The 20,584-nt window shown below is 36.0% G+C and overlaps 1 protein-coding gene across 8 annotated transcripts in view; it reads right to left on the bottom strand.

Annotated features, from left to right (window-relative positions):
- CCSER1 (coiled-coil serine rich protein 1) overlaps positions 1-20,584 on the bottom strand; it is a 1,273,261-nt gene that overhangs the window by 1,083,971 nt on the left and 168,706 nt on the right. For all 8 annotated transcript variants that reach the window (XR_009564123.1, XM_030865665.2, XM_030865664.2 and 5 more), the window contains exon 3: positions 16,203-16,387. Coding sequence is in view for 7 of the 8 variants with exons in the window: in XM_030865665.2 (XP_030721525.1) it covers positions 16,203-16,387 (185 nt within the window). In the remaining variant the exon portion in view is untranslated. The remainder of the gene's footprint in view (positions 1-16,202; positions 16,388-20,584) is intronic.

Genomic DNA, 20,584 nt, shown 5'->3' on the forward strand with positions numbered 1-20,584 from the left:
CATGTGCAATAAAGAATGGTGAGGAACTGTCCCAGATTAAGAGAGGCTAGAGATACCTGAGAGCTAAACATAACACATGACTCTGGATTGGAGCCTGGATTTTTTTAAAAAATGAAACAATTAGGAAAAACTGAATATGGATTTATGTTAAACAAGACAATGTGTCAAGGTTAAATTTCCTGATTTTGATACTTAATCTGTGATGTAAGGGAATATCCTTGTTCTTAGAAAATACATGCTGAAGTATTTAGGAATAAAGGGAAATGATGTGTAAAATAACTCTCACATGCTTCAGGAAAATAATATAAATGATGTATGTGTCTATGTGTTACAGAGAAGAGGAAAGAGAGGAAAAAATGTGGTAAAGCTTAATGACTGATGAAACTGTAAAGGATATAAGGCAGTTTTGGGTACAATTCTTCTAACTTTCCTATAAATAGGAAATTATTATAAAATAAAAGTAAAATGTATTTAGTAAAATTAAAGTGGCATGTTATAACCAAGGTGATGCTGGTGTGGTATAGTCCCAAGGTAAATCTGGTTACCTCTTTTTTTTTAAAGTACGAGATTCACATGAGGGAATAGTAAAAGAAGCGATACCTAGATTATCTGCTCTCTTGAATCTGATACCCAACGAAATTCTATTTTGAGTCATATTTTATTTTTATTTTTGAGAAGGTAGTTGAAGCTAAGGAGAGGTAGACAAAAAGGGGTAGAAAGAAGAAAAGACAGAGGAAAACAGCTCATTCTACTCGTCTGAGTTCTACTTCCTACAAGTTCTGTTTTGTGGATACGGCAGTTTGTGGAAAGAGGTTATCTGAACAAAGATATGATAAAACCTTAAAAAGTAAAACAAAAACAAAAATTGTTTTACATTTCTTTAAATATGCAATGCCTAACCCAGTTTCCGCTCAAGATATATAGTCCACAACGTTCTTCACTAAAGAAATAATTTGGATTCATCTTACTTAAATCTTGGTGCTGCCTTGCCAATAATTAAAAGCTACTTGTAGTCCTCCTTTGGTATCTGCAGGGGATTGGTTCCAGGACCACCCCCCCTTGGACACCTAAATTCACAGATGCTCAAGTCCCTTATATAAAATAGCATAGTATTTGCATATAACCTACCCAGATCCTCCCGTATACTTTAAATCATCTCTAGATTATGTATAATATCTAATACAATGTAAATACTATATAAATAATGGCCAGTGCCAAGCAAATTCAAGTCTTGCTCTTTGGAATATTCTGGAATTTTTAAAAATATTTTCGATCCACAGTTGGTTGAATCTGGAACCTGTGAATATGAGGGTCACTGTATACCCTCTCATTTCTATTTTTCTGAGTTGTTAATAGGCTGCTTACTATTCAATACATTACTTAGACATGGAATAGTCATTCCAGAACCAGTAATTTCCTGCCTATTCTAGTTAGTGGTCCTTGTAAGGAATCTGTCTTTTTAGAATGTAAGAATTCAATGACCCTCACAGGAAACCTAGACTTTCTTTTTTTAATATCATATAACTCAGCTGCCACAAGTAAAGAGACCTCCTCTTCTTGGTCACCATCCCCTTCAAACAGTGTGGAACACTTACCCAGGGCACATAGCTAGCACTGGGTTCAACTGAAAATTCACTTTGCTTTCCCATTAAGGCCATATAATAGAATCATCTTTTGAATTTTTCTTCAATTTGGGCTGCTGCTTTACCCTTAGCAATTCTACTGTGGTTTTCTTAATGTGATCCTATTTCAGTGAAAAAAAAAAAAAAGTACTTTTTAATGAAGCTTTTATCCACTGCTTTAGTAAAATATGTTTGCTTATTGAACCAGAATAATTTGCTTTTTTATGGCTAGATGATTCGTATTTTTAAATGAATATAGGAATTTTTAGCAAAGTCATAGTGTCAAAAATCAGAAAATCACTTTATGTTGTTTTAATAGAGCAAAAGCAATTTCTGTAAAAATCATTTGTATGGGTCAACAGTTCTGATTTCCTTAAAGTTACCTAATGGTCTACTTATAACAACAAGGAGAGACTCACGAAAAGCTCAAGATGTTAGCTTCTTTTATGTTCAACCCCACTGCGCTGAATCAAAAACTACAAAACAAAACTATATACTGAACAACAGTAGCTATCTTTGAACTTCTTTAGTCAACAGACCTTACAGGCTTCCAGCTGCATAATAGTAAGTTCCCTTCAAGGAACCATAGTATCACTTTATAAAACTTAATAGTGTTCCAACTCTCTTTTGTCCTGCAGGATTTCCTAGAGAGATGAATGCTATTGGAAAAGAGCATGCATTAATAGTTCCTTTCTCTTATTCTAAATGTAAGCCCAGCATCTCTGATTAGTTCTTTTTTCTCAGCTATAGCAGCTTCCAGTAGACTGCTGGGTCAGGTTAAATCTTTAGGATCAGTGTACCCTGGCGCCCACTCGACTCAGTGATAGTTTCCGTATACTTTTATTATCATTATTATTAAAAAATAAAAGAGAGAGAATCACTGTGATTCATGAACCATAGCTAGGTGGCTGATCTTTTCATCTGAAATCGCTATTTGTATTAATGTATCCACATTTCTTTGGAACATAAATCTACTGAAGGCAACAGCATGCTGAGATATACTGTCTCATCCCAACCAGCACCTAATACATCATATGAACTATGTGACAGCTGGTTACTCCCCTCCTCATTAAAATTCATGTAGTTCAAATATTCAAGCTGAATATCCTACTGGTAGATGTATTCTTCCAACAGAATGAAGAAAGAAGAGAGACAAAAGCAAAAACTTGAGTGTGTCATAAAACTTTCTGTCACAAATGTTTAGGGATCTTCAGTTATCTCAGGACAGACTAGTACTACTAGTAAATACACTATAGTTCAAAGTTTATTTTTAAAGTAAAATAGATAAGGTACTCTATAATTCACTATTTTCTTCAACTTTATTTTTTGTTTTTGAAGTCATTACCTATTATTATTTTGGATAAAATTAACTTAAGATTTAACAGAAGATACTTTTAAATAAGTAATTTATCAAGTTATTATGGGAGTGTTCACATAAATGTTCACAATGTTTAAACTTTTTATTTAAGAAAACAGAGAATGCAAATTAAATTTCTTTGTAAAAAGCCAAGGCACCTGTCTTAGGGCAGATGCTTTTTTCCTAATTTCATAATCAGGAAATAACTAGGTCGAGTAAACTTTCTAATTAAAGGGTAACATAAACATGGTAACATAAGCAAATCTTAAGTGTACTTCTCAAATAGTTTTTTCCTACACAATATAAATTGATTTTGAAAAATGTATGGAAAATACACAAATGAGAAATTAGGTAAATAGCAGATTACCCTTATAAAGCACTAACATATAAATAACTTGAATATTTTAAGGATTATTTTTGTTGTGGCTTGAAGGAGCCAACTCAACTTCTTGTCATGATGAGATATACTTTAAAGGTGCGTTTGGCTCTTAAAATATTTTCCTTTCTAAATGGCTACTGGAAAAGGTAATATTATTTAATTTCAGTTTCTGGCTTTAATCCATGTTATTAATAAATACGTGTCATTTTCATCAATATAGCACTTTAAAATTTATAAAGCCTTTTCACATAAAATATAGTATTTGATCCTTACAACAACTCTATAAGGTAGGTAGTATTATTAGGAGAAAAAAATGAGACTGGAATTTGGTGTCCTCTTAACAACTGCTTGCTCCTTTTATCACACCATACTTGCTTATTTAAGAAATTAAAGTCATGCTTAACGGACACAAGAAGAACTCCTATTTTGAAAATTTGTCTATTTTGATCATGTTTCTGTGTTAGGAGAAATAGTTTGCCTTTGGTTCTTAAGCAATATGATTTTATTCCAGACAAGTTTTACAAAGAGAAAATAAAAAAGCATATTCTTATAAGATATTAAATATTAGAAGGCACTAAAGGCATTTGGGAAAAAAAGAAGTGTGAAAAAGCATGAAAATATTATAAAGTTGTTTAAGAATTAATTTACTACATTTTTATTAAATTATTACTTTTCTTATAATTTGGGGAACTAAAGGTATTTTATAGATTTTCTTCCCTTCTGAAATCATGCTGAAAACTGCACCCTCCCCTTTGAGCACACACCCTGCACACCACAAGTTCCTCTTGGTTCACAGCCAGCCTGAGGTACAATCCACAGGAAGCTCCAGAGGAGACAAACCAGAAACAGCAAGAGAGTAAGACAGAAGTGGGCTCTGCGTGGTTCTCTGGTAGTTGCCAAGTGTCCTGGAAGGTCAAATATACACTGCTTGCACAATGCACACAACTTTTGCCACTATCTGTCTTTTGCTCAACTTAAGCTGCTGTCAATTTGAAAACAAAACAAAACCAAAAAAAGCGTAATTGTGGGCGATAGTAGTGAGGGTAGACTTAATTACTGCAACATATTACACAGACTCTAATAGGGAGGTCCTAGTTTAAGTGATATATCAATAATTGCCACTTCTCCAATATGACTTTAGAAACAGAAGGGAAGGATTGAGAATCCCTGGAGTACCGTAAAAGGAGGCTGAAATACAAGTGTATAAAAACTGAAATAGGATAGTAACATAGATGGGGGGAAAAAGGGAGAGAAGCCATGAACTATGAGGGTGAAAGTCAATTCTCTGCATATTTTTCCAGTTCCACTCCAAAGTTTCAGTCCTTGGATTTTCAACTACTTTCCTTATGCAAATAGCTTTTTTTTCATGAGCTCTTATTCTATTGCCATAAATCTAATACATTGTGCTTTTCGGTGCATATTGGCTTTGTCAGATTTCTGATATATTAGAGATTCCTAGCCTTTCCATTTGGAATCCACATGTCATTTCACCTACATCTTAAGTTTTCAGATAGAACAGGTTTAAAAAAAAAGGGGGGGTCAAGAACCAAATGCCTAGTAATAGCTGTTTAGAGTATGAAAAAGCAGCTTGCAAAGGAGTCTGAAAGGAGAAAAGGAGAAGAACCAAAGGAGAGTTAACCCTGCAAAAGGAGAAGTGATAAGTATATAGAGTCCTCAACAGTGTGAAATGCTGAAGAGAAGTCGAGAAAGATGAAGATTGGAAAAAAAAGAATATGAAAACTGGCAAAGTCACTAATGACTTTAGAAAAGCTCTCCATTGCGGTGGTTTCTGCCTACCAAGGCATATTTTTCAACATCTGGAGATATGTCCAGTTGTCACAACTTGAGGGTTCTACTGGCATTTTATGGGTAGGGGTCAGGGATGCCATTAAACACCCCACAGTGCACAAGACAGCCCTCTCCCACCTCCCAACAAAGAACTATCCAGGACAAATGTCAATAGTGTCCATGTTGAGAAACGATACAAGAGCTAATAAAACATGAAAGTGAGGACTGTGTGGGCAGTGAGGAAATGCATTTGGCAAGAGAAGGCTATTCTTTTAGAAAAGTTTGCCTTGTAGTGGAAAAGAGGGACAGGGAGGAAAACTTCAGGAGCAAGCAGGATATAGAAAATGTTTAATTTTTGTTTATTTCCTTCAGGCTGGGAAACTTGGCAGTGTTGTAAACTGACAGCGGTGAAGAGATGGAGAAGAAACCAGAGAAGCAAACGTAAGAGATGTACTGATGATGACTTCTTAAGGAGGTAAGGAGTTGAAATCAGGAAGACGAGTAGAAACAACTGCTTTGAAAGAATGCAGGGACACATATCTCTCTAAGATCAGAGGAAATGGGGGACTGATGGGAAAAAGACCAAGAGTGGGTGGCAAGAACGGGATAGTGGGAGGAGAGTGTTTAAAGCTTACACTTGGTGCCTGAGATAAGCAATTGGCCTGTGATTCATTTTCTCTGAGATAGAGTTACAGGGAGTTTGCTTCCTGGAAAGATCTCCTTGTAAACACAGTAATGACTGACCGAATTAGCAAACAAACAAACCATAAAACTAAATGGTTTTTACTATAGGGGAGTTTAAGTGAGACTGCTTATGAAAAATAAAGCTGGAACTTAGAGATTTATGGGATATGACTCCCTGAAAACTGTCTGTGTATGCTATCTAACTATTGGAGTATAAAGTAGAGATGTTTCATGAAGTCAAAGGGGAAAACTTCTAGTTATAAGATAAATAAGTTCTGAGGATATAGTGTACAGCACGGTGACTATAATTAAAAAGAAAAACAATGAGATGTTTCATATTGATTGGATCTTTCTGTGTCAATGAGGTGACTATATACATTTAACAATGCAAACTTTATCCAACAATCTGGGCCAGTGCCCACCACATGCAGAAAGGAGCTGGGAAACAGGACGGTATTCCAGATCTCTCCCTGCTTCACCTGCGCCTCTTGACAACTGATAAAAGCTCTGATTCATGTTGAGTTTCTCTGACAAAAAAAATTCTTTGTGTTTCTCACTGACACATACACTAATCATTGGGTAGTGCTGAAGACAACTGGCCAAGCATTAAAATCATAATTCTGTAAGGAAATTACAAACGCATACAATAAAGAGCCTAAGAGATGGAACAAAAGAAAGGTACTTGGGCTGTTTCCAGTTGAACGTAACAAGCTTAGAACAACAGAAGATCTAAACAAAGCAGGAATTTCAGACCAGACTTTTAACACTAGAGTGAAATGATCACTGAATTAAATTATAAAAGTGATAAAATGACAGCTACTCTAAATTAGGAATGACTAAACAAAAACATCATCACATAGGAAAGGTGTGAAATGTATATGCATGATTCATTTGTAAATCACACTTTCTTATCCTGAATTGTAAACATGATGGTTTGTGAGATTATTATAAATGTCTGTCTTGATTGTTAAATTATTTGAAAAATAATATTAATATATTAAAATATTTATATCTTTTCTATAAACTGACTGTAATGTAAAATATTAGACATAATTCTACTACAATAATATACTTCTTGACCTTGGAAGTCAAATTTTATTTGGCTTTTTCAATTTACTAAAATTAATTTAATATGTTGTATTTAAATTTCAAAATAATAGAATAACCCTAGGAAGAATAATTTTTTCTTTATTGTGTAACTAGAATAATTTAAAAACTTCAAATTCCAAAGACTATTCCCTCAGGAAAGATAGTTATTTTACTCAAGGTCAATTCTATGTTACAGACTGTGCAGTGTTCAGCTGGTCAGAGATTTGCCATGGATCCTGAATCAATAAATATTCTTTCTCACACTATGAAAGCTGTGTCAGCTCATGGGGTTACCTAAACAAGGCATAAAATAGTTTGCATCTTACAGAAAATTGAGATGAACTGAACCAATTAAAAATAAAGCTGTCATCTTTGCATTCTAATCCCAAGAATAAAAGGTAAACAACCTTAATTTTCCAATTTCTTGATTTCAGAGGGGTATAAAATGTCTACCAGGTATCCTAGATATAGTGTGGTTAGAGAAAAATTCTTTAATTTTCTTCTACTATTGTCCATCTTAATTATTTCCTTGATAAATAATAATAAATAGAAATATGTACTGTTCTTAATGAAGCTTTTAATATATTCTAGCACTGCTGTCATTACAATGTGATTGCTTATTGCTATGGCCTGAATGCTTGTATTCCCCCAAAATCCATATGTTGAAATTCTAATCCCCAAAGATGATGGTATTAGAAGGGGGGGCCTTTGGGAGGTGCTTAGGTCATGAGGGTGGACCCCTCATGAATGGGATTAGTGCCTGCATAAAAAAAGCTCCAGAGAGGTCCCTAACCCCTTCCACCAGGTAGGACACAGCGAGAAGGTGCTGGCTACAAATCAGGAACCATGCTGCCACCTTGATCTTGGACTTCCCATCCCCCAGAACTGTGAGAAATAAATTTCTGTCATTTATAAGCTATCCAGTCTGTGATATTTTGTTAAAGCAGCCTGAACAAACTAAGACATTTATAGTAAATTTTAATAATGTAATCACAGAAGGAAAAATTAGGTGCTATGGACATTTTCATGCGAACTGTATGAAGAGAAATGGTAATATCTAGGATACTGCACTTATTTACTTACAACTTTTCTTAAAGTCATTTAAGATGAAGTGAGTTAACTCTCTGAATAAGCTATTCATAGCATTGTGCACCAAACATACAAATTGTGACAGCTTCTAAACAAAAATGACTCATCCCAAAAGCTAGAATGAAAAACAATGAATGGAATATTTTATCCAATTCTTCTTTTTTAAAGGCAATTCTGAATCTATAAGTTGATAAGAAATGGAGTTGGGGTAGATAAAATACACAGGGGATTTTTAAATATCACCTTATAGACATATTTGACTCAGAACTTACATTTTTTTAATGGGTTCCCCAATAATATCACAAACAATTGACTACTCTTGTCTTCTTTGTATGGCCAGTCCATAAGTATTGTATTGATATGATCCTGGAAACCATTCTGTAAGGTCAATTATCCTAAAATGAATGATGCTTCTACTAGAACAATATCAAAGGTGGTATTGCCTTGATCAAGTACTTGGCATCAAAAACCAGTTTTATCAAACAATGCATCATAGAAACATCTGTACATATGTATAATAAGTTAAAATGTCAAAAATGTGCATAAGGACACCACACATAATGATTGTTCTAAATGCCTTAATTCATATCTATATGAACATACATCACAACCTAATCAGCAATTTTACCTTTAATTCACCCATATTTATTGTGCACCAGGCACTTTACTAAGTGCTATACGAAATGCTAATATATACAAGAGTTCTTCCATTTAAAAGACTGAATGAAATCTAATAAATGAAGCATATTCAAATAACTAAGTGGTGCGTGCCATACACATGATACAACTTAGAAGAACACTGATAGGAAAACTATCATTAGTAACTAGAAAAATCAGTAAAGGCATTATGGTTAGGGTTATTAATCTAAAATTAATATACTACTTATCAACAAATGTAATTGCATGTCTAATGAGTGATACTTGCGATTTTCCTTCTTAAAATACATAAGGATTAAGAAGAATGATTTGTATGCCCCCATTTTCTTAAATATATTAATGACTTCCTTTTCTCATTAAATGTCCTTGTAGCACGCAATGATATTAGCTTTAATTCCATTCACAATGTTACATCAAAAGCTGATGTAACCCTCAAAAGCCACTAACATTTTTACGTATTTGAAAGTCTTATTTAAGATTTCAGGATTCAGGGCTTCCCCGGTGGCGCAGTGGTTGAGAGTCCGCCTGTCGATGCAGGGGATATGGGTTCGTGCCCCAGTCCGGGAAGATCCCACATGCCGCGGAGCGGCTGGGCCCGTGAGCCATGGCCGCTGAGTCTGTGCGTCCAGAGCCTGTGCTCCGCAACCGGAGCGCCCACAACAGTAAGAGGCCCGCGTACAGCAAAAAAAAAAAAAAAAAGATTTCAGGATTCAGAGGAGAAAATTCTTGAATCACATCTTATAATCATCATCTTTCACTTGCTCTTAATTTTGAGCTTGAACAACTTTCATGCCACAAAATGAAAGTGTGAAAGTGCATATACCAAACAAGCCCAGGAGAACTCTTTTGCCTAGCGGATGGTAGAGGTGGGATGTTTTGAAGGTGATTCTTTAAACATTAATTTTGTACTTTCTTCTTTCCTGCCGCAGTGCCTCCCAGAGTTCCTGCTCAGCACTAGCATCGTCCTCAATGTTAGAAATTAGCCAAAAACGCTAGGGAGTTATATGTATAATTAATAGTGTCAATTGAGCATGTGAGATAAAGTATATGTAAATCAGGGATACAGGAGTTCATGTGCCTTTTTTTTTTTTTTTTTTTTTTTTTTTTGCGGTACGCGGACCTCTCACTGCTGTGGCCTCTCCCGCTGCGGAGCACAGGCTCCGGATGCGCAGGCTCAGCGGCCATGGCTCACGGGCCCAGCCGCTCCGCGGCATGTGGGATCCTCCCGGACCGGGGCACAAGCCCGCATCCCCTGCATCGGCAGGCGGACTCTCAACCACTTCGCCACCAGGGAAGGCCCATGTGCCCTTTTCTAATCCGTTTTTACTTTTGATATCAATGGTCACAATCCAAATCAAGCATGCCCCACCCATTCTGAATTTTAAGATGGTCAAAATGCTTAAATCTGGTGTATTGATAAGATTAGGTTAATACCTCCCAGTCTGGAACTCTAAAATTCTAAAGGGCTGTCTCTTTCATCTTTGCATCTTCAAAGTAGGTTCTAAATAAATATTTATTGAAAGAAATTGTGAATGAATTGATGAATGGACGAATGAATGAAGAAAACGCTAACACAGCAGAAAACAGTGGGCCCCAGAAGAGAAGTGGATGCATAGTTATGTGCTTGTCCCTTTAGCACAGGGCTTAATCAGTCTTAATCAATTATTGTCAATAATATTTAAATTCTAGATTTCAACATATCAAAGAATTAACAACATGAGACGCTGCTGATATGCAAGTAACTGTTTTTTTTCTCAAATATAAATCTGGTCTGTTCTTCTAGCGAAGAAGTCCTACAGTTCATGTTTTTACTACGCTATTCACAGTTTCTACACAAAGGCAACAGGATGCCAAACCACAAATGAGAGGAATTAAGCTGTCAGAGTAAAAGTGGCCATAAGTAAATTGTCAGAATCGCTCAGCACAGATAGTTCCGGGGAACTCTGTGGATGCATTTGCTGAGTAAGCTAAAGCTAACACAGCTTTCCAAGCCAGCTTTTTAATGTAATAATAACAAGTATTTCCAAATATAGTAATATTCCCAAACCGGGAGTCAAGTAAAGTTAATTTAGATATACATCTCAAGGCCTTTAAGTCAGGAAGAGAGCACGTCTCAAAGGAAAAAACTTGTGGTTAAAATGAATCCTTCAATGTCAAAGATGTTTTCCTCTTTCTGAAACACAATGACCAGCTCAGTGTGAGGCATCAAATCAAATGACTTTATGCCCATCAAATGCCTGAAGACAACAGGGAGGGAGGAGGTAAGCAGGAAATCTCAGTTAATTAAAAGAACTGAGATACAATAAACTATTAGGGAATATCATAGTCATTAGTGCCCATGATACATATCTGGGTCTACAACATCCAGACACATGCAAGAGACTATTCTCTGGCCCCTTTTGTGGCAAGTTTGGGCCTGGTGATTAGATTTGCTCAGCGGGAAATGAAGTGAGTCTCTCACAGGTAAAGCATTTATTACTGGGGTACAGTCTCCAGAGATCTTTTACCACAGTGAAAGGCAGTGTTTTGCAACAGCTGCTGCTTCAACAGCCTGGATACAGAAGGAGGAGATACTGAATGGAACTCCAGCACCTTCTGCAATGAACACATAGCCGGAGCGAGAAATAAATCTATATTATAAAGTCATTAAAATCTGGAGGTTGTTTGCTCTTATGTAGCCTGGCTCATCCTTCCTCATACACTCAGGCACTTTCCTTCCTCTAGTGATGCCAGGTGGTATATATTGTTTAACACATACAAATCTATCCTCAATTAATACTTTTTTTAGAGCAGGGTGATCTCATAAATATTTAGAGTTAGACTTCACTGTGTGAAGCTGCTGGAGAAACCAAGACAAATCCTTACATTTAATCACTTATACATCATAATCTGGAGGGAAAGTTCCTGGAAAGAAAGAGCCTACTTCTAGAAAAGTTGTTTTTAAATGTTTGGACCATCCTAAGGAAAGTATCAAGAAAGTTACTCAGAGGAAAATTAAGGGAAGTCTTTATTTAAAGCAGTTTAAAGATATATAATAAATTTGAATGCTCATCAAATTGTTACATATATATTGATCTCTTGTAATAAATTTAAGCAAAGTCCAATTTATTCTGAGCCACTGGTGTTCAAAGAGTTAATACATCCTGCCCTTTCCCTTTTATACTGAAATATCCCCAAAGTGTACAAAAACACTAGAATTGTGGTCTATCTCACCTATTAGGGAATATTTTTGGTCATTCACAGGAACCCTCTGCATCTTAATAAACAGAGCCATACACCATTGGTAGAATTAAATCCTCATGACCTATATGAAATACTCTAGTTCCTTCTAAGTATAAGTATCTTCTTTTGTGACAAAGTTCCTTTTTGGATGAGCTATCTCTCAGTAAAGACATTGATACCATTCATCAGCATATCAAGACATATTACCACATTTTAAATCCAGAATAAGTACTACATTTTGTTTATTTTTTGTATTCCTTACAGAGGGTTGTAGTCTAGACTTAGAGCAAGCATAGATTGCCTTAAATGTGTTAACTTCATTATACAGAAATAATGCAAGGAAAATGAAAAATTAATTTTAAATCTATTACATTCCCCCCAAAGCATGTAGGATTTAAAGCTAGACAGTGAGTATCCAAATCTAAATCCTATTTCTGCCACTTACTATCTGTGTTTTCGGGCAAGTTGCTTATCTTCTTAGTGCCTTATTTTACTCTTTTGCAAAACGTGATCAGTAAAAGAATCACTTGGTTCATAATATTGTGAGGACTGAATGTGATAATATATGAGAAGCATTAAGAGTAGTCCCTTGGTTCAAATAAGTATTAAAAATACATGTTACTACTATTGCTCTAAAAGAAAAGAATAACTGAACCATGGATGCATTCTTAAACACACATATTCACCTGAATTATTTTGGAAGAGGAATATAGAAAATGTGTGCATCTTCTCACACATAAAGCTATCATTTCCTAAACATATGTCACTTGCTTCACATATAGCTAAAATTACCTAAAAATCCTAGCATTTCTTCCTTATATTGCTAAGAGCTAAATAATACATTGTATGCATGTTAAATTAACTATTACACTATAAATTAATTAAAGATCGAGATATTAGTTGCAAAGTCCTAAGGAAGAAAGTCATAAAGTAATTTCGATACATTTCGTGTGGAAATTCAAGGGTGTCAGTATTTATTTCAACAAGTTTTACCTGTGAATCCAGTGAACATGTACAATAGTTTAACCAAGTTTCCGTCTAATCTCCATAGCGTTTCCCCTACCATGGCAATGGTGTAATCATGCCATCTAGTGGACGATCTATATCACTGCAGGTATACTTTTTGAAAATTTATAAAAAACCTCAAATAAATTAACAAAATCACATTTTTATATTTGACATTTAAAATTTTAAATCTTGAAAGTGTATCTGAGGAGAAGAATAATGATTTTGTGATGTTATGATGAGAATTATATAAACGTAGTATGAAAAACACGAGATATAAAAAGAAGTAAAAGGCCCAACTTTGGGCAAAAGTAATAAACAGGGCACACTTATTAATATAAATACGTCTTTAAAAAGGAATAATAGAAATTTGGTGAAAACAGATGTTTCATAATAATTCATTAGCCATAACTTTTAATGTTGTATCAATTGGAAATCTATTTTAACATGTTCTTGTATTTAGACCAAAAAAATCAATTGCAACAATAATAATATAATATTTTCAATGCAAAGAACAGAAAGAAAGATGAAATATAATATAATGTAATATCTTTCTATATATGCAAATATAAATACACAGATACACAGTCATTTTTTAGCATAAAAGAAGCAAGAAACCCATTATCGTTTGTTGTTCTGTAGATGATTTGTCCAAGATTAAAATCTGGCCAAGCCTGACCTAATGGCTAGAACCTCTAACTTCAAACACAATGGTTTTGCTATCACTCAGTGTTGCCTCAGTAACTTAAGGCTTCTTCTCATTGCAATTGTCAGAACTAGATAACCTAATGTTTTCATTTGAAACGTAATTGTCTAAGATATATAGATATAAGTGATTTAGTTTCGAGCATTTTTCACATATAAGTAGGTAGGTGGATAGATCCTTTTAAAGAAGCAGTGTTAAACACTAGAAAATCAAAGACACTGCTGAAAAAGGACACATGAGAAAGGGAGCAAATGGAATCCAGAAGGCAAGCCCACCCCAATATTTGTGAGGCCTGAGGACTCACGGACCTCCCGGGCTGCAGTCCACTCACATCTTTCCCCACTCTGGCTGTATCCTACACTGTGAGGGAGCTAATACAAGTTACCTCTAAGACACCCCAGCTCACAAGTGCAAGCTCAGACCCCACCCTCCTCTACACACCCCATTTCCACCCTCATCTGCAGGCCTCCACAATTTGAACCAGGAATCTGGAATCTCGGTCACCTGGAATGTGTTAAAGCTTTGCATGGGCATATCACCTTGACCCTCAAGGATTCTCACCCTATGTGAAGTGGGAACTGTAGAAAGATAGGAAGAATAGGATCCACTAAAGCAGCAGTCCCCAACCTTTTCGGCACCAGAACCAGTTTCATGGAAGACAATTTCTCCATGCACCGGGGTGCAGGGTGATGGTTCAGGTGGTAACGCAAGCGATGGGGAGCAGCTGTAAATACAGACAAAGCTTCGCTCGCTGGCCCGTCACTCACCTCCTGCTGTGCGGCCCAGTTCCTAACAGGCCACAGACCGGTACCGGTCCGTGGCCCGGGGGTTGGGGACCCCTGCACTAAGGGCTCTAAGGGCGGTACTGGCATATGTGTGGTTGACAACAGGACATTTTTTAGGTGGCTAAAGATGGAGAAATGGTGTGAAATGATGTTGTCAGAGGTTGTCTTCATGATCAACATTTTTCTTAGACTGTATATCCCAAGGGTCTTGCTCTAGGATGGAGAATGTCAAACCTTCCATGCAAGCAAGAAAGACAGATTTTAAGGGTTGCTATCCTGGTGTGCTTCTATGTGTTGTGACCCATGAGCATCTCAAGTGAAGACTTAACCTCTCTGACTTGTGATATCAACTATGCAAACCAATTTTTCCTTCAAAAGAAAGTCTCTTCAATAAGTGATGCTGGGAAAACGAGACAGCTACATATAAAAGAATAAAATTAAAACATCCTCTAACACCATATACAAAAATAAACTCAAAATGGATTAAAGACCTAAATTTAACACCAGATACTATAAAGCTCCTAGGGGAAAACACAGGCAGAACGCTCTTTGACATAAATTGCAGCAATATTTTTTTGGATCTGTCTCCTAGAACAATGGAAATAAAAGCAAAACTAAACAAATGGGACCTAATTAAACTTAAAAGCTTTTGCACAGCAAAGGAAACCATAAACAAAACAAAAAGACAACCTACGGACTGGGAGAAAATATTTGCATATGATAATATCGACAAGGGATTAATTTCCAAAATATACAAACAGCTCATACAGCTTAATATTAAAAAAAAACCCAATCAAAAAATGGGCAGAAGACCTAAATAGGTATTTCTCCAAAGAAGATATACAGATGGCCAACAGGCACATGAAAATATGCTCAATATTACTAATTACTAGAGAAATGCAAATCAAAACCACAATGAGGTATCACCTCACACCAGTCAGAATGGCCAGCATTAAAAAGTCTACAAATAACAAATGCTGGAGAGGGTATGGAGAAAAGGGAACCCTCCTACACTGTTAGTGGGAATGTAAGTCAGTGCAGCCACTGTGGGAAACAGTATGGAGGTTCCTCAGAAAACTGAAAACAGAATTACCACATGATCCAGCCATCTGACTCCTGGGCATATATCCAGAGAAAACTCTAATTCAAAAAGATACATGCACCCCAATGTTCATAGCAGCACAATTTAAAATAGCCAAGACATGGAAGCAGCCTAAATATACATCGACAGATGAGTGAATAAAAAAGATGTATATATATACATATATATACACATACATATACATATATACACATGGGTATATATACGCACATACATTACACAAAATGGGATATTACTCAGCCATAAAAAAAGAATGAAATAATGCCATTTGCAGCAAAATGGATGGATCTAGAGATTATCATATTAAGTGAAGCAAGTCAGATACAGAAAAACAAATATCATATGGTATCACTTATATGTGGAATCTAAATAAATGATACAAATGAACTTATCTACAGGACAGAAATAGACTCACAGACATAGAAAACAAACTTATGGTTACCAAAGGGGATGGGGAGAAGATAAGTTAGGCATTTGGGATTAATGTGTACACACTACTATATATAAATCAGATAAACAACAAGGACCTACTGTACAGCACAGGGAACTATATTCAATATCTTGTAATAATCTATAATGGAAAAGAATCTGAGAGAGTATATTTACTGAATCACCTTGCTGCACACCTGAAACTAATGCTTCAATTTGCAAGGAGCATGAACTTGCCAGTAATATATGGGATTATTTTATTATATGCAGGTATATGTATATACTTACCATGCTGTTCATTTTTGAAGATGATGAACCTGCTCTTTGCTTTCTTAGACTATTAACTTCTTCTACATTTCCATCTTTTGGTTTCAAAATCATCCTGCTACTCCCTGCAGTTCCTTCTGATGAGGATCGCAGTCGCCTCTCTATAAATCTTCCTTCACGGTATGGACTGAGGCTACTGGCAAGAACTATTTAAAAAATAAATAAATAAAAATTAATATAAATGCTTAAATGTAGTTTTTATAAATGTTCCACTGAAAGTAAATGGAAAACTCTTAGTGTCATTCAACAAGTCTCAATCACAGAAAACTTTTTGAATTAGTAGTGGTACTTTACTTAACTATGTAATCACTTTGAAGCCTCTAAAACTTTCTAGTCATCCTTGGCTTCCTCATACCTCACATAAATCATATAAGCAAATCCTGTCCTCATTACCTTCAACTGTATACAGAATGTGACCACTTCTCACCACCTCCCGCACTAACTTCTGGCACAAAGTCCATCAGGGCTTGCCTTGGTTACTGCAATACTTCCTAATAGCCTCCTGCCCCTGCCTACTCCCACCTGCCTCTCCCCAACCAATACACAATCTATTTTCTACAAGGTAACCAGAATGATACACTTAAAACATAAGTGAGATTGATCATGATCGCTTCTCTAATCCTAAAGCTGATGTGTTTCCAGCGGGCTACCAGGTTCCACATGATATGACCCTACTCCAGACCCCCACACAGGGGGCTTCCCATTGCTCACCTCTTCATCTCTCTAACCTCATCTTCTACTGCCCACCAGCACCTTGTTCACTCTGCTTATGGCATATTGGACTTCTTGCTGCTTTTACAACATTGCAGGCATACTCCAGCCCCAGAATCTTTACCCAATACGCTTTGCACTGATATACGCCTCCCAAATAGCTGTATGACTTACTCCCTAATTTTTGTTAATATGTTACTTTGAGTAATACCCCATTCACTGTACATAAAAATGGAAACTAAAAACAAAGAACTATGAGAAAGAGAAATTAAGAAACTCATCCTTAAGATTCTCTTCCTCTAGAACCACCTCCAGTACAAAAATCTGTCAGTCAGAGAAAGAGAATCAGTAGGAGACCTATATTAAGAAGATTTATTGCAAGAAATTGGCTTATGCATTTGTGAGGCTGGCTAGGCTGCACCTCGAGGCATGCGGGATCTTAGTTTCCTGACCAGGGATCGAACCTGTGCCCCCTGCAGTGGAAGCACGGAGTCCTAACCACTGGACTGCCAGGGAATTCCCAAACACCTTTTCAAAAATTTGTGAAGATCCACCAGAGGGCAGACAGCAGAAGCAAGAAGAACTACAATCCTGCAGCCAGTGGAATGAAAACCACATTCACAGAAAGATAGACAAGATGAAAAGGCTATGTACCATAGGGCTATGTATCAGAAGAAGGAAAAGGATAAAACCAAAAAAACACAACTAAATGAAGTGGAGATAGGCAACCTTCTAGAAAAAGAATTCAGAATAATGAGAGTGAAGATGATCCAGGACCGTGGAAAAACAATGTACATAAAGATCAAAAGATGCAAGAAATGTTTAACAAAGACCTAGAAGAATTAAAGAACAAACAAACAGATGAACAATACAATAACTGAAATGATAAGTGACCTGGAAGACAGAATGGTGAAATACACTGCTGCGGAACAGAATAAAGAAAAAAGAATAAAAAGAAATTAAGACAGCCTAAGAGACCCCTGGGACAACATTAAACACAACAATATTCGCATTATAGGGGTCCCAGAAGGAGAAGAGAGAGAGAAAGGACCAGAGAAAATATTTGAAGAGATTATAGTCGAAAACTTCCCTAACATGGGAAAGGAAATAGCCACCCAAGTCCAGGAAGCGCAGCGAGTCCCATACAGGATAAACCCAGGAGAAACACGCCGAGACACATAGTAATAAAATTGGCAAAAATTAAAGAAAAATTATTGAATGCAGCAAGGGAAAAACGACAAATAATATAAGAGGGAACTCCCATAAGTTTAACAGCTGATTTCTCAGCAGAAACTCTACAAGCCAGAAGGGAGTGGCATGATATACTTAAAGTGATGAAAGGGAAGAACCTACAACCAAGATTACTCTACCCGGCAAGGAGCGCATTCAGATTCGATGGAGAAATCAAGAGCTTTACAGACAAGCAAAAGCTAAGAGAATTCAGCACCACCAAACCAGCTCCACAACAAATGCTAAAGGAACTTCTCTGAGTGGGAAACACAAGAGAAGAAAAGGATCTACAAAAACAAACCCAAAACAATTAAGAAAATGGTCATAGGAACATATATATCGATAATTACCTTAAATGTAAATGGATTAAATGCTCCCACCAAAAGACACAGGCTTGCTGAATGGATACAAAAACAAGACCCATATATATGCTGTCTACAAGAAACCCACTTCAGACCTAGGGACACATACAGACTGAAAGTGAGAGGATGGAAAAAGATATTCCATGTAAATGGAAATCAAAAGAAAGCTGGAGTAGCAATATTCATATCAGATAAAAGAAACTTTAAAATAAAGAATGTTACAAGAGACAAGGAAGGACACTACATAATAATCAAGGGATGAATCCAAGAAGAAGATATAACGATTATAAATATATATGCACCCAACATAGGAGCACCTCAATACATAAGGCAACTGCTAACAGCAATAAAAGAGGAAATCAACAGTAACACAATCACAGTGGGGGACTTTAACACCTCACTCACACCAATCATCCAAAATGAAAATAAATGAAAATAAATAAGGAAACAGAAGTTTTAAATGACACAATAGACCAGATAGATTTAATCGATATTTATAGGACATTCCATCCCAAAACAGCAGATTACACTTTCTTTTCAAGTGCACATGGAACATTCTCCAGGACAGATCACATCTTGGGTCACAAATCAAGCCTCAGTAAATTTAAGACAATTGAAATCATATCAAGCATCTTTTCTGACCACAACATTATGAGATCAGAGATCAAATACAGGAAACAAAACGTAAAAAACACAAACACATGGAGGCTAAACAATACGTTACTGAGTAACCAAGAGATTACTGAAGAAATCAAAGAGAAAATCAAAAAATACCTAAAGACAAATGACAATGAAAACACAACAATCCAAAAACTATGGGATGCAGCAAAAGCAGCTCTAAGAGGGAAGTTTATAGCTATACAAGCCTACCTCAAAAAACAAGAAAAATCTCAAATAAAAACCTTACCTTACACCTAAAGGAACTAGAGAAAGAAGAACAAACAAAACGCAAAGAGAGCAGAAGGAATGAAATCATAAAGATCAGAGCAGAAATAAATGAAATAGAAACAAAGAAAACAATAGCAAAGTTCAATAAAACTAAAACCTGGTTCTTTGAGAAGATAAACAGAATTGATAAACCATTAGCTAGACTCACCAAGAAAAGGAAGGAGAGGACACAAATCAATAAAATTAGAAATGAGAAAGGAGAAGTTACAATAGAAACCGTAGAAATACAAAGCCTCCTAACAGACTACTACAAGCAACTCTATGCCAATAAAGTGCACAACCTGGAAGAAATGGACAAATTCTTAGAAAGGTATAACTTTCCAAGACTGAACCAGGAAGAAATAGAAAATATGAACAGACCAATCACAAGTAGTGAAATTGAAACTGTGATTAAAAACCTTCCAACAAACAAAAGTCCAGGACCAGATGGCTTCACACGTGAATTCTATCAAACATTTAGAGAAGAGCTAACACCCATCCATCTCAAACTCTTCCAAAAAATTGCAGAGGAAGGAACATTCCAAAACTCATTCTATGAAACCACCATCACCTAATACCAAAACCAGACAAAGATACAATAAAAAAAGAAAATTAGAGACCAATATCACTGATGAATATACATGCAAAAATCCTCAACAAAATACGAGCAAACAGAATCCAACAACACATTAAAAGGATCACACACCATGATCAAGTGGGATTTATCCCAGGGATGCAAGGATTCTTCAATATATGCAAATCAATCAATGTGATACACCATATTAACAAACTGAATAAAAACCATATGATTATCTCAATCGATGCAGAAAAAGCTTTTGACAAAATTCAACACACATTTATGATAAAAACTCTCCAGAAAGTGGGCATAGAGGGAACCTACCTCAACATAATGAAGGCCATATATGACAAACCCACAGCAAACAACATTCTCAATGGTGAAAAACTGAAAGCATTTCCTCTAAGATCAGGAACAAGAAAAGGATGTCCACTCTCACCACTATTATTCAACATAGTTTTGGAAATCCTAGCCATGGCAATCAGAGAAGAAAAAGAAATAAAAGGAATACAAATTGGAAAAGAAGAAGTAAAACT

This window comes from Globicephala melas, chromosome 5, assembly GCF_963455315.2.
Source record: "Globicephala melas chromosome 5, mGloMel1.2, whole genome shotgun sequence".
NCBI classification, from domain to species: Eukaryota; Metazoa; Chordata; class Mammalia; order Artiodactyla; family Delphinidae; genus Globicephala; species Globicephala melas.